The 15,061-nt window shown below is 38.3% G+C and overlaps 1 protein-coding gene across 1 annotated transcript; it reads right to left on the bottom strand.

Moving 5' to 3' along the window:
• Positions 1–583: 583 nt before the first annotated feature.
• Positions 584–9,867, bottom strand: LOC148067661 (cell adhesion molecule CEACAM1-like). The gene is made up of 10 exons (XM_087806297.1): positions 9,783–9,867; positions 8,721–9,041; positions 8,373–8,654; positions 8,029–8,295; positions 4,215–4,487; positions 3,891–4,142; positions 3,636–3,738; positions 3,057–3,088; positions 2,939–2,979; positions 584–2,361 (listed from the first exon to the last, which is right to left on the bottom strand). The coding sequence occupies exons 1-10, from the start codon at positions 9,826–9,828 to the stop codon at positions 2,167–2,169; spliced, it is 1,812 nt and encodes a 603-aa protein (XP_087662423.1). The 5' UTR covers positions 9,829–9,867; the 3' UTR covers positions 584–2,166.
• Between the last annotated feature and the right edge of the window lie 5,194 nt (positions 9,868–15,061).

A 15,061-nucleotide genomic window follows, 5' to 3' on the forward strand; every position in this document is an offset into this window, starting at 1 on the left:
AGCTCGAATCCAAACCAAACCATACTAACATTCTGGAATACAGTATCTCACTGTCAGTCTCAAAAATGTGAAAGATTATGAATTTGAGATCAAATCTCCTCAATGTACTTTATTACCAACTATTCAAACACGTACTTTCACCACCAGGGAGCAGTATTGGACCAGCATCAACTTCCTCTCGTTGAGGTCAGGTGACTTTGAGTACATGACCAGGAGGGTATTTTTAAAAGTTTAAAATATTTAAGTAAGTAAAGGTTATTTCTAAAGCGAATTTCTAGACGAGGGTCACAAATCAAATACGCAGTTTATGACTGAAAGACAAATTTCATGACTATTTATGTGAATTTATTAATCAAAATATAAAAATATACATTCACTCCTCAGTCATGAAAACACGCAGGATAATGATAGGAGTGTATTTGTAATGCTGGTAAATGCTGATAAGAGTTAAACGACAGCTGTAATACATTTAAGAGATGCTTTTTAAATAATACATTTTGTTACATTATTTGTTTTCACTTTATCTTCAGCGTGTTGAGTAAAAGACTCACGGCCACACGAAATAAAAGAAGTCTGACTCGTCTGAAACAGATATATTTTTAATCATTTTAACATAACAGACAATGACAAGAAACGTATAATTTCCTTCGACAACTGCCCCAGTTTGACTATTACAAAAGTACACACAAAAAAAATACATGTCGCTCAATGAATGTGACATTTGGTTTGTTTCATTCTTGTTCCCGGTCAAATATATTCAGATAGTTTCATAAATATGACACAAGTCTCATGACTTTATGAGTGTCGGTACAGCAAACAATGCTGTAAAATAATTTAAAATATTTTGACTGATACGCTGACTCATAAAATGTGTTTTTATTACAACACATTGATCACAAACATGGACAAAAACCCAACTGACCAAAGTATAAGAACTAAGAAAAACTAGGCCTGTGATTTATCCATCATGTATAAAAACTATTAATATATAATCATACAAAATACATTACAAAGTCTTTCCGCACATGAGTGACAAAAGCAGAAGTTACAGCGTTAAACACTTGCAGCATTGACAACAAAAAATTAAATATTAACCTCAGTTCAAAGTCCAAGTGAGTTCCTATTGAAGGTGAGCAGAACTTGACTAGTGCGGGTTTGTGTTTGAGAAGTAATGTCAATGTAAAAGGGAAATTCAAGTCAAGTTTCACTTGTTTTGCTCTTTGTATAACGATAAAAACATTTAAAAAAAAAGAAGAAAACTTCACCTGTTTAGCTGCTAAGTTCATACACTTTTAGCGTTAGCAGTTAGCCAAATGCAGGTTTTCAAAGTGGAACATTGTTTCATTAATAGTGCTTAAAAAGTGAAGGGCTGAAAGTTCACTTGAGTTGGAATATATTTCAATTTTGTTTAACCCTTGTGTCATCTCTGGGTCAAGGTGACCCGAGCCCTGAAAACAAATGTGTTTGTGTTATCCCTTCTGTTGTCTCTGGGTTAAGGTAAACCACCTTGACACCACTGTATATGTATTTACTTGCTTTTTTATCCAGGGACATTGTTCACAGAGACGACAGAAGGGATACCACAAACACACTGGTTTCAGGGCTCAGGTCACCTTGACCCTGAGATAATAGGAGGGTATCCAGACTCCAGATCCAGATCAGGAGGGATCAATCAAGTTGTATCTATCTATCTAAAGGCAGTGATGTGTATAGTTGTTCACTCTTTTGTATGGCTATGATCTTTTCCCTGATGTCCATATTTAAAAAGAGTTGCTGAGGAGTACATCATCAGTAATTCACGTATGAAGAAGGAAATTCATCAACATTTTTTTCTAAATGTTCAGCTGATTTAAGTGCTCATGAAGTCTCCATGAAGGAATATTGGCTGAAGATCTGAATTCTAAAAGTGTAGCAATCATTTAGATTTTAGAAAAAGTCTCCACATTAGAATCAAGTTGGGATGATGTTTTATTTTATTCTAACATTATCCTGAAAGGATTATATCTTTTGGAGTGTGCTTGTCATGAATTCTATGTTTTCTGTCTGTCATATGTCAAAAGACAGACAAAAAAACAACCCAGAATTTCAGGAGAACATCATTTAAATTAAAAAAACTGGAAAAAAAAGAATGAAGAAATCCAGCAGGAGGTCGTATCAACAGTCCAATCAACTAGAGGCGTGAGCAGAACCAGGCAGTGGCGCTCGATTCTTCGTTCTCTTAACGTGAGCGTCGTAGGTCGGGGGGGTCTTGTTTACTCTGACCTCGGCGTATTCTGTTGAATTATCCGATAATCCAAATTGGACCGACTCACCATTTGCTTTCTGGTAAAAACTCAACTCTGCATAGTTCAGGTCCTGGGACTGAGGAGAGGAATGACAAAGCTGGGATGAAGTACTTGGTAAATATCAATGCATTTACTTATCGTCTGCTTCTTGAGGAAAACGATCGGGGCAGAATAACCAAGGTTAACTATTAAAGTGTAGACACTGGCATCAGAAAATAAACCAAAAGATCAGAACTGGATACAGAGTGTTCTTAAAATTAAGGCTGAAATGTTGAAACATCCGTCCTTCGTCTAGTGAGGATGAAATTTATGTTGAAGTATATTGGTTAGTTATTAGTAGGTATCTTGGGTGGTCCAAGGCCCATCGTTGTATTATCTATTGCGACTCTGTATCTGAGCACTAGAATTTGATTATAGATTAACTGGTAGCAAATGGATGGTTGGAAAGATACAAAAACAAGTTCAGTATCAATAAACATTTTTTCCCAGTTAGTTTACCAACCTGAACAGAGACAGCAGAACCTTAATCTTAACCCTCAAAGGTCCAATGAAGAGTCTCCAAATTAATGATTTCAAATTTTAAAGTCAAACAGAGAAAAAGTCTGTTGACTATAACTATGTCTAGAGAATATTAATGTGTGAAAAAATCTTACTTGACTTTCGGCAAAAGCTTGATTGTTTTCCCCTTCAATTCCTAGAGACACACAGAAAAAAACACATAAATACAGGCTGAAAATATGTTAAAATAATTGATTTTAGAACTTTACTTACCTCCTCTGCTGCTAGGTTTATTCTGACGTTTTCTGTTGAGGAAAGAAATATATTTAATTAAATAACAATTCATAATGTAAGAATAGAACAGAATTCCACTGTATAAATGATAGATACATTATTAATCGCTGGAGATCACCTTCGATAAATTGGGTTTCCAGCTCACAGGTGACAATAGTTTCATAAAAGCAAGAACAAGTACATAGTGCAAATATAAAGAACATAAATCAAATGAAATAAAACAAAGAAAAGGATACAAAAAAATGAATGCAAAGATTAACATAGAATAACATCATACTTTCACTCTACTTGTGCCCCCAAACTCAGAATTATACAGCCTAATCGCAAGAGGAATGAATCCATGAGTCTATTAGTGTTGAAAATATTGAAAATGATTAATTAAATGTCTAATATAGACATTTTTTTGGACTTTGAAGAAAAGAGAGCGCTCACTGGAGACAGATGGAGAAAAAAAGGAAGACGAGCCAGAAAATGTTCTACATCTAGTTTGAGTCGTTTGTTACCTTGTGAACTCAAGATCAGAATCAGAATGACTTTGCACTTAAACGTTAAACTTGCCTTCTCTTGCAGAGATAAAATCCTCCCACAACAGCTGCGATGACGACGACAAGACTCACGACCACGATTGCAGCAATGCAGCCAGAAGAACAAGGACTTATCTCTGTGAAAGAAGAACACGGGTTGCATGATTTTTGGGGAAGTCGACTTTAATTTACAGCTGTTTAACTGGAACATTATTGAGTCAGTCGACTATTGTTTTTTATAAGTTATGGTGCCACACATGGAACAGTTCAACCCTGCAGACTTCCATACCTGTGACAGACAGCTGATGTGTGGCCTTCAGTGTCTTCTCAGTGACATTATTTCGTGCTTCACAGACGTAGCTGCCACTGTCTGAGCGTTTAGCTTCGTTTATAGTGAAGACAGAGGAATATTCTTTGACTGTTCCGTTCACTGTCCAAGTGAAGCTGGAAGCTGGAGTGGACGCAGCAGTGCAGGTCAGTGTGACGGACTCTTGGACGTCCACCTCAGCTGGTCCTGTGATTGTCACCTGCTCTGGTCCAACTGCAGGACAGGAAGTGACATCATGTCTTGTCGTAGAAAGCAATGAAACAAGAGTGTCAGAGTGTTACCTACAGTTAACCACCATCGTGTAGTCCACCCGGCTGCTCTGGATGGGGTTACTCTGTGTACATGAATACACTCCGTCATCCGTCGTCCTCACTGAAGTGAAAGAAAGTGTTCTGTTGTCATGGTCAAGCATCATGTTGTCGTCTGGAGTCAGAGCGCTGCTGTCCTTCATCCACGACCTGGAGTAGACGGAGCCAGCAGAGTCACAGCTCAGGTTCATCCTCTTCCCTTCGATCGGCAGCTTTGTTGATGCATCGATAGAAGCTGCTGTTATTTTCTCTGTCCAAGGAAAGAAATATTATTCAGGTACAACGTTTTATTTGCTGAGTCAGCAACTATTTGTCCATATTTTGAATGTCAGGTGACACACAACCTCCGGAGGGAGGAGGTGTAAAGAAGGCTATGTTGTCATTTCTTGTCATGTTCTTTTCATGATTAAGGATTTGCCTTTAAGTGCATTTCAACAGTTAACATATAGAACATGACTCTGAATATATGTTTTGATTCTGATATAAAAGTTGTACAGTACACACTTCCTTTACACAGGGATATTGTTGACCCCGACACAAAGTAGTAACAACAAACCAGCTAGTAAATCGCTAGTTGTTTTTTGTGTCGAGGGTTGGAAATAAAAAGAGAAAATCTGATCAATGTTTTCACTGTTTTCAAAGTGTCAATTTCTTAGTGAACAGACCTTGATCGATTCTTAGAGAATTAAATGGCAATAAGAACAAATATTGTGATGTCAAAACCTGTAGTAACTATAGAGGAATAAAGTCGATGAGCCATACAATGAAGTGTAGTAGAAACTAGATTGAGAGCAGAAGTCAGCATTTGTGAGCAACAGTATGGTTTCATGCCTAGAAAGAGTACTAGAGATGCAGTATTTGCTTTAGGAATGTTAGTAGAGAAATACAGAGAAGGTCAGATGGAGCTGCATTGTGCCTTCGTAGATCTCGAAAAAGCCTATGACAGGCTGCAGAGAGAGGAACTATGGTACTGTATGAGGAAGTCTGGAGTAGCAGAGAAGTATTTTAGACTGTTGCAGTACATGTATGTTAGACTGGTGCAGGACATGTATGTTAGACTGGTGCAGGACATGTATGTTTAACTGGTGCAGGACATGTAGGTTTGACTGGTGCAGGACATGTATGTTTGACTGGTGCAGGACATGTATGTTAGACTGGTGCAGGACATGTATGTTAGACTGGTGCAGGACATGTATGTTAGGCTGGTGCAGGACATGTATGTTAGACTGGTGCAGGACATGTATGTTAGACTGGTGCAGGACATGTATGTTAGGCTGGTGCAGGACATGTATGTTAGACTGGTGCAGGACATGTATGTTAGACTGGTGCAGGACATGTATGTTAGACTGGTGCAGGACATGTATGTTGGGCTGGTGCAGGACATGTATGTTAGACTGGTGCAGGACATGTATGTTAGACTGGTGCAGGACATGTATGTTAGGCTGGTGCAGGACATGTATGTTAGACTGGTGCAGGACATGTATGTTAGACTGGTGCAGGACATGTATGTTAGGCTGGTGCAGGACATGTATGTTAGACTGGTGCAGGACATGTATGTTAGACTGGTGCAGGACATGTATGTTAGATTGGTGCAGGACATGTATGTTAGACTGGTGCAGGACATGTATGTTAGACTGGTGCAGGACATGTATGTTAGACTGGTGCAGGACATGTATGTTAGACTGGTGCAGGACATGTATGTTAGGCTGGTGCAGGACATGTATGTTAGACTGGTGCAGGACATGTATGTTAGACTGGTGCAGGACATGTATGTTAGATTGGTGCAGGACATGTATGTGAATATTTTATGTGTGAATGAGAGCAACCCAAGTGGAAGCATGAGGCTACAGGGAGTGGAGATAAAGAAGGTGGAGGATTTTAAGTATTTAGTGTCAACAGTTCAGTGGAGATTGTGGAAAATAGGTGAAGGCATGTGTTCAAGCTGGGGTGAAATAGGTGGAGAAAGGTGTCAGGGGTAATGTGTGATAAAAGAGTATCAGCCAGAATGAAAGGAAAGATATACAAGACAGTGGTGAGATGGTCTAGAGTCTAGACTCAGAGGCACTGAGGATAAAGCAGGAAGCAGAGCTGGAGGTAGCAGAGATGAAGATGTTGAGGTTCTCTTTGGGAGTGAAGAAGATGGAAAGAATCAGGAATGAGTCAATCAGAAGAACAGCACATGTTAGATGTTTTGGAGATAAGGTCAGAGAGGCCAGAAGGAGATGGTTTGGTCATCTACAGAGGAGGGATAGTGAGTATATTGGTAAAGGAAGCTGGGGTTGGAAGGCAGGAGGTCTAGAGGAAGACCAGAGAGAAGGTGTATGGATGTAGTGAAAGAGGACATGAAGTTGGTTGGCGTGAGAGAGGACGATACAGAGAAAAGGGTGAGGTGAAGGAGGTTGATTCGCTGTGGCGACCCTTGCAGGGAGCAGCCCAAAGGAAAAGAAGAAGAACCCTTGTGTTATCCCAGGTTCAGGATGACACGAAGGCCAGAAAACAAAATGTGGTGTCTTTTGTGTCAAGGTGATAGACCCCCACCGCTGCATATGTATTTATGGAATTACACATTTGTTTTCAGGCCTTCAGGCCACCCTGACCATGAGATAATAACAAGGGTTAAAAGTGTGCTCTAGAATGTACGGTTTATTTTATCAAACATAATAGTTTCTGATTATGAACATATGTTAGGTAGATATTCCACAATGTAACCTTGGTTATAGATACATTTAGAATTGATGTCACCTGTAAGTTTTCCTTTTTTTAATTTTACTGACGTAAGATGTAACTTATCCACCACTGATAAATAAGTTGACCCTATCAATGTTATCCTCTTATGATCTATTTAGGAAGGACTTTGGTCTATGCATTTATGACTTCATGTTTTAATGTAGCACTTCCTGGATTTTTCTCTTGTGGAAGATTTAATGTTACTCACAGACAATTTCCTCAATTTCTGTGAATCATAATCAGCCAAAGGTTTTATCATTTTGCTTACTATCCTACCTTTTTACAATCATATTTTGTGTTTCAACCGTATGTATTCCTTTAGTTATATTATTATACTGCAAAATGATAATATTAATCTGTAGAAAATTAGCTGTTGAAAGTGTGACCGAAAGAAAAACCAAACTGTGAATGTGGTCTGCAGATAGAATATAAGTGCAACTGAAATCTTTAAGTAACTTAAAAAAAACAACAGCAGTTTTCGATTATGCTGTATTGTTCATTAATGTATGCAGTATTGTTACTTACCGATCTACTGAGAGTTTTTGACTATGTCACATTATTAACTATTAAACACATGTGTTATGGCTCCGATGTACCTTCTAACTGCCATACTGAGTCTCTCCTTTTCTTGGTTAATGATAACTAATGTGCATCATTGATTGTTTTCTTTTATTTACTCTTGCACTAGAATGCTGGTCAATCATTAAACCAAGCTTATTCATTCAGTCATGGTTGGTCAGCTGTAAGTAAGCTATGAACAGACAACAAGCAGATGCACTTAAACATATTATTTCATGAATTGAACTTAATGGAAAAGGTCGAAGATTAAAGTAAATTGAAAAGTGAATAAGACTCTCACTGTGTGTATTAGTATGTTTGTGCATGTGTTTTATGTGTGTGCTTTGCTGATTTCTGTGTGTAAAGAAAGATTCAACGAAGGAAACTTTGGCAGCAGGCGGACTAAAGAAACTCATTTTGAGTTCCTCCCTGTTGTGTTTGTGTGACTTAACTATTAAAGAAATGTCAAATAAAAAAAGATTTTTAAAAAAGTTAAAGAAACTTACCCAACACAGTCACAGCTGCTGTGCGAGATGTTTTGTATCTCAGAGTTTTGCTGTTGAAGGCCTGGCAGCTGTAATGTCCACTCTGCTCCTCAGTTACAGAACTCAATAGAAGTTCTGGTCCAGTGTAGGGCAGCATGGTGTCGTTCAAAAACCACTGAAGGCGTGCAGGAGGTCTGGAGTCAGATGAGCAGTTCACCCTGATGTTGGACCCCTTATCAAAGTATTCCTCTGATGGTGAGATCTGTAGATCCACATAATCAGGTCCATCTGGATATGAGGAGAAAGAAGTTCTTATGTTCACTTTTTTTTAACTATCACATGAGGAAACATAAAAATCTTCTCACAGCTGATGGAGAGAGTCTGTGGACCACTGACGTCCTGGCTCACTGGATTGAAGACGGTGCATGTGAAGGGTCCCTGGTCATAGCGGGTCACATTCAGGATGGTGAGATTGGCTCCTGCGTCACTGATCTGAACTTTATCACTGTCAGAGATGTCTGAGCTGATGTTCCGCCAGAGGAAGGAGAGCGAGGACCCAGAGGAGACTGAGCAGGACAATGTGACAGAACTGTTGAACTCCAGCAAGTCTTCAGAGCTGATGGTCAGTTTAGCACCAGTTATGGGATCTGGAAGAACAAGACACCAACATGATCATGATGTTACACATTGATGTCAGTGAAGATGATGCTCACCATGAACTCCTAGACTTGTAGACCCAATTTTGGTGTTTGCACCAGGTAACAATATATTAACTCTGTAAGTTCCACTGTCATTGTCAGCAACATTTCTCAGCTCCAGAGATCCAGTCGACCTGAAAAGTGTGATCCTGTCTGCATACTGAGGGTTTGTTTTGTTGGCTTCAGGTGTTGAGGTTATTATAATAATCTCATTCCCTTTAGACCATGTGATAGTATTTGGTGTTTCTGTCTGTGTCAGTGAAGTGTTGAACATCACTGTTCCTCCTACTGCTGCGTGTATGTCATCTGGTAACACACCAGTTGCTTCAGACGAACCTGGAGGAAACAAAAGAAGTGAAGATCTGGTTTATTTTTTAATTTTCACAAAGTCACAGTTAAATAACAAACTGATCGTAAAATCAAGTAAAGGGTCAAGAGTTTTTTGTTTGTTTTTTTAATGTAGGAGAAGGTTACAGTCATGAGCTCCTCTTCAGTTGTGTGATATATGAATTATCATCGTGAAAATTAAAATGAGTGACAACAAATGCTACAAATGAAGACACTTAATCAAAGTTTTGATTTGGCAAAATCAAATCAAATCATAATAATAAAAAAGGAAACATTAGGTTATACCAGTGCATTCAGAGGATTTTATTTTTTACAAATTATAAATCTATAATCAGACTTCTGTTCTGTAAACAAGCAAGAAAAATAATATATATATATATATATATATATATATATATATATATATATATATATATATATATATATGTATATCATTAATAAAATGAAAAAAGTGTGGACATTGTCATTTGGGCTTCTTAGTTGTGGTTTTATTTTGACCATTATCTGTTTTTTAGAAAATTAAATGACAGATGAAAAGCTATACATTCTTTCCTAAAGATATATGGAATATTGACAAAACACTCTGAATAGTACGAAAATGTGTCTGTCAGTGTGTAGAATTACTACACAATATACATTTAATGACATCCTAAAACTACAGTATGACCACAAACAATCACTGATGTATTTACTAGTGTCTCCTGGTCCCAAAGTAACTTGTCGTCTTACCTGTGAAAAACACAGAAACTATTCCAATAATGGTTAAAAGATCCATTGATCAAGCTGGTGAAGTTGTGACGAGCTCAGATGAAACTGGAACTGTCCTTATTAGACTTCAGGGTCAGGGTGATATGAAAGGCTCCTCCTCTTTTATGGACTCACACAAAAAAACTGGAAAGCTGAAGAAGTGCGCCCTCTTGTGGTTGAGGAGGTAGGTTGGAAGTTCAAGTCCTGGCTTCAAAATAATCCCATTTTTGTCACAGCCAGTAATCACATGATCTATGGTCAAAAAATAGTAATTTTGAGAAATGGTTGTGACCAAGTTGAGCGAGTCTACAGTCCGATATGTGCTGTGATTATTGGATGTTGGGTGCTTCTTTTTTCAGGTCTACCTGAAGGAAGTTGTTCTTGAACAAACATATGTATTACCTCTGCCATGGAGCTAATGATTTACCCACTGAACTGTCTGTATTTCCATTATGTTTTTAAATTGACTTTTATTTTATGGTCTGTTGTAGCCGGTCTTCGTTTGTCATGTAAACACATACCTGAGGTATGAAGATGCAAAAGGTTTTTATTTACAGGCAGTTTTTATGGTCAAAATACATCTTCTAAGATGCATTTTATTCAGCCAATTTACTGTTTATGTTGAGAACATATAGGAACCCTAGTGTCCTTCATGTGTGAAAGCTGGTATCAGGAGTGGGATGGTTATGCGAGCCAATGAGAAGCATCAAAGTGTGTTTGCACTTTGATGATTCTCAACAACAAGAACCACTTTAGTGGAGGTTCCAAAAGAAGGTTGAGTCATACATGAGGTGCTATGATGGAGAAATAAAAATGCTAGCTTTCACACAGTAGTAACTTCCCCTTCCTCGTTTTTTCTGTATAGGGAAGTTATAGCCTTTTTTGTTTCTTAACATTCATAGAGGTTTTTATTTGTTTATGGGTTTTGTCTTCTTCCTCTTTGGAGTGATTGTTGTTGCCAGTGTAGTTTATTGCAATTTTGTTTACCCTCCGTAGTGATCAAAGCTTTTGTTATATTTTGTCTTTGTTTTGGTGATCTTTTTCCTCAGTATGTTTTGTGTTTGGTTAATGCTCAATGCCCAGCAGTTTAGTGCTTGTGATTTGTAGCATATTTATTTAAGTGACATTTCTTAAAAGTCCAGTAAAAAGAAAATACTGGGCAATAAACTTGATTGAATTGCTTTAATTCTGCATACGTCCACTATTTTTGTACAGGAAAGGAAAATTAAGTGTGGGTTGTTGAATATCTGATCCCTGTCCTCAAAAGCTGCACTCATTAATGAACTCATATCATATAAAACCATTGACTTATTCTGCTTAACCGAAACCTGGATGTCAATCAATGATTACCTTTCTTTAAATGAATCAACACCACCCGACACATTTACTTTAATGCCCCCTCGACAGTCGAGAAGGTGGAGTCGCAGCCATCATGTCTGTCAACCTTTACTACTACCACAATATGATTTCATCTCTTTGGAAAGTATTAAACTTGGCATATTTATACAACCTTAAGATCAGGTAAGTCACTTCTCTTTGTTTGACTCTATCGTCCTCCTGGACCATATTCTGAATTCTTGTCTGAGTTCCCTGAGTTCCTGACCAGCCTGGTGCTTGAATCAGATACAGCGGTTATTGTTGGTGACTTTAACATCCATGTGGATATGGTCCATGATAGCTTAGCTAACACATTTAACTCTACCCTGGAGTCATTTGGTTTCTCTCAGTATGTACATGAACCGACTCACTCCTTTAAACACACATTAGATCTTGTCCAAGCATACGGACTTGAAATTAAAAATGTTATTTTTATGTTTGTCCTCAGATTTCAGTTTTTTCTGACCATCAATTAATAACTTTTGATTTTATCTTAAATGACCCAAGTCTACAGAGCAGGAGCACTCTCAAAAGATGTCTGTCTGAAAGTGCCATAACCAAATTAAAGGAATCAATCCCATCAGTGCTCAGTAAAATGTCTAGTCTCAGTGTGTCAGGAAACTCTACCCATAGTCACCTTGACATTGATAACATTGTGGACAGTTTCACAGACTCGCTACATAACACGCTTGACTTCCTTGCACCACTTACTCTAAAGACTGTTAACAGAAGTAGAACCTTGCTCCCTGGTATACTCAGGAAACACGTAAATTAAAACGACTAGAGAAGAAATGGCGTTCATCCAAAAAAGATGAATTCTCCCAGGTCTGGCAAGATAAGTTAAAAATATACAAGGCAGCTCTTCGGACAGCCAGAGTCAGCTATTACTCATCACTTATAGAAGTAAATAAGAATAACCCCAAGTTCTAATTCAGCACTGTAGCCAGGCTGACAGAGAGCCAACAGTCCATTGAGCAGTCCATCCCTCCTCATCTCAGTAGCAGTGACTTCATGAACTTTTTTAATAAACAAAAAAATTTGTAACTATCAGAGGAAAGATTCAAGACCTGCTAATACAATAGGTGCAGCTTCACCGGACACAGACACTAATACTGATATATATTTTGACTCCTTTTTACAAGTTAGTCGTCGACAACTGTCCCTGATTGTTTCCTCTTCAAAGTCCACAACATGTCTTCTCGATCCTTTTCCCACTTGGCTACTTAAAGAAGTGTTCCCCTTACTTAGCACTTTATTTACATTATTAACTTGTCAAAGACATCAGGCTATGTGCCTCAGATTTTTTAAAGTTGCAGTAATTAAACCTCTGCTCAAAAAGCCCCCTCTTGATCCAGAAGTTCTCACTAACTATAGGGCTATCTCTAATCTTGTCTTCATTTCAAAGATTCTGCAAAAGTTGTGACGAGTCAGCTTGTGTGGTTATCTCCATGACAATGATCAATTTGAAGTGACACTGAATTGAACACCACAGCACAGAGACCGCCCTGGAAAAAGTTAGCAACGACCTGCTAATGGCCTCTGATCAGGGCTGTGTTTCAGTTCTTGTTCTTCTAGATCTCAGTGCTGCATTTGACACTGTTGACCACCAAATCCTTCTACAGAGGCTAGAAAACCATATAGGCATACTTAGAACTGCTCTAAACTGGTTTAAATCCAACCTGTCAGATAGAAAGCAGTATGTACATGTCAAAAACCTCTCATCGACACACACTAAGGTCAGCTATGGTGTCCCACAAGGTTCTGCACAAGGTTCTGTTCTTGATCCAATCCTATTCACAATCTATATGCTCCCCTAAGGGACTTGATCAGAAGACACTCTATAAATGTTCACTGTTATACTGATGACGCCCAACTTGTCAATGAAGCCAGATGAAAAGAACTAGCTAACACAACTACAGTCCTGTATTACAGATATCAAGTCCTGGATGACCAAAAACTTCTTCCTACTGAACTTGGAAAAAACTGAGGTTTTATTAGTTGGTCCGGAACTTCTCAGACAATTGTTAACTAATGATCTAGCTTTCCAAAATGGACTTGCCCCTGCTGCTAGCACTACTGTAAAGAATCTGGGTGTCTGCTTTGACCAGGATTTATCATTTAACTCACACATAAAACAAATCTCACGGGCCGCCTATTCCACCTGCGTAACATTTCAAAAATCAGGCACTTCCTTCCTTTAGATGCTGCTGAGAAACTCATCCATGCTTTTGTAACCTCCAGGCTGGACTATTGTAACTCTCTTCTGTCAGGATGTTCTAAGAAGAACTCTTCAGCTCATTCAGAAATCTGCAGCATTTGTCCTTACTAAGACTAAGAGGCATGAACACATTTCCCCTGTGCTGTCTTCCTTACATTGGCTTCCTGTAGAATTTAGAATACAATTTAAAATCCTTCTCTTAACCTATAAAGCCTTACATGGTCTAGCACCAACATACATTCAACATCTAATACAAACTTATCAACCCTCTAGGACCTTACGATCCTCAAACTCAGATCTATTAGTTATACCACAAATCTCTAAATGTAGATTTGGAGCCAGGGCTTTCAGTTTTCAAGCCCCTCGGCTGTGACACCAACTACCGGCTTCAGTCCGGAGGGCAGACACCCTCTCTATGTTTAAAAACAATCTTAAAACCTTACTTTTCCATAAAGCCTTACTGTTTATCTTAGCTGCTATAGGCTGAGAATGTTGGAGGAGTTTTAGACACCAAGCTCTGTATATCCTTCTTTTCTGCATTACATTCATCACCTGTGCAGTTTAAACCCACACTTTTTTATTTATCTCCCAGGGCCCCAGGGCTCCACCTCCAGAGCTGCTGCTGATCCAGGATTTCCACCACGTTATCAGATCCCGAGTTCTCTCCAGCAACTCCATGGAATCTCCTATACTCTCCTCTTTTCTCTCACTGTACCCTCCCTCCCTCGTCTCTTTATCCATCCTTCCTCCCAGCCGGTTAAAAGCAGGAGGCCATCGACAATGAGTCTGGTTACGCTCAAGGTTTCTGCCATCTAAAAGGAAGTTTTCCCTCGCCATAGCTCACTGCAGTGTTTTGCTTACTGCTTATTGTTGAATTGCAGGATCTGTTTTTCCTTTCTTCGCTATAGTCTGACTTCAACTGTAAAGTGTCTTGAGATAACCTTGTTATGATAAGACACTTTAAATAAAACTGAATTCAAATGAATTGAACTGGAAATTTTCCTTACTTTAAAAGTAACACACATGGTTTAAATTTCATAAAAATGTGTTAATTATCATTTTCTTCTGCCCTCATTATGTCCCCTTTCTCTTGATCTGATGTAGTGAAGGATGTAGTTCTTCATTACTAAAACCTTCACTGAGAGGTCAGTAGTGTAGTGATAAGGTTTATAATTTCATAACATCTAAGTAGATTTAACTTCAAATTGCCTATAGGTAAGTATACCTGAAGTCGGAGAACCACCTTTGATTTATAGCCCAGAGAAAACAATTAAATAATTAATTAAATTATTTTAATGTTGTTATTAATTAATTATGAAATAATATTTTGATCAATCTCATGATCTGAAGCACTAGCTTAGCAAGATCTTAAATTTATAATTACAACACTAAAAAGAATATGCGTAAAACGACGAGACGTTTTATAGATTTATTAGAGAAATAGAATGATGGATGATCACTTCAGGGATAAAACATGAGAAAGTGATGAACTTATGGCACGTTTGGTAACGGATAGAATAAGGGAAAGAATCTTACATAAAGTCCTACTAAATTACACAAACAGATTCGGCGATTAACAGCGTTTGCTTTCTGAGTCAGAGATGTAACTTAGAGATGAGGGCAGCGTTGAGATCCACGAATGCTCACGTCGCACAACCTTGGACGG

The sequence above is a fragment of the Callionymus lyra genome, chromosome 13 (assembly GCF_982586985.1).
Source record: "Callionymus lyra chromosome 13, fCalLyr1.hap1.1, whole genome shotgun sequence".
Classification (NCBI taxonomy): domain Eukaryota; kingdom Metazoa; phylum Chordata; class Actinopteri; order Syngnathiformes; family Callionymidae; genus Callionymus; species Callionymus lyra.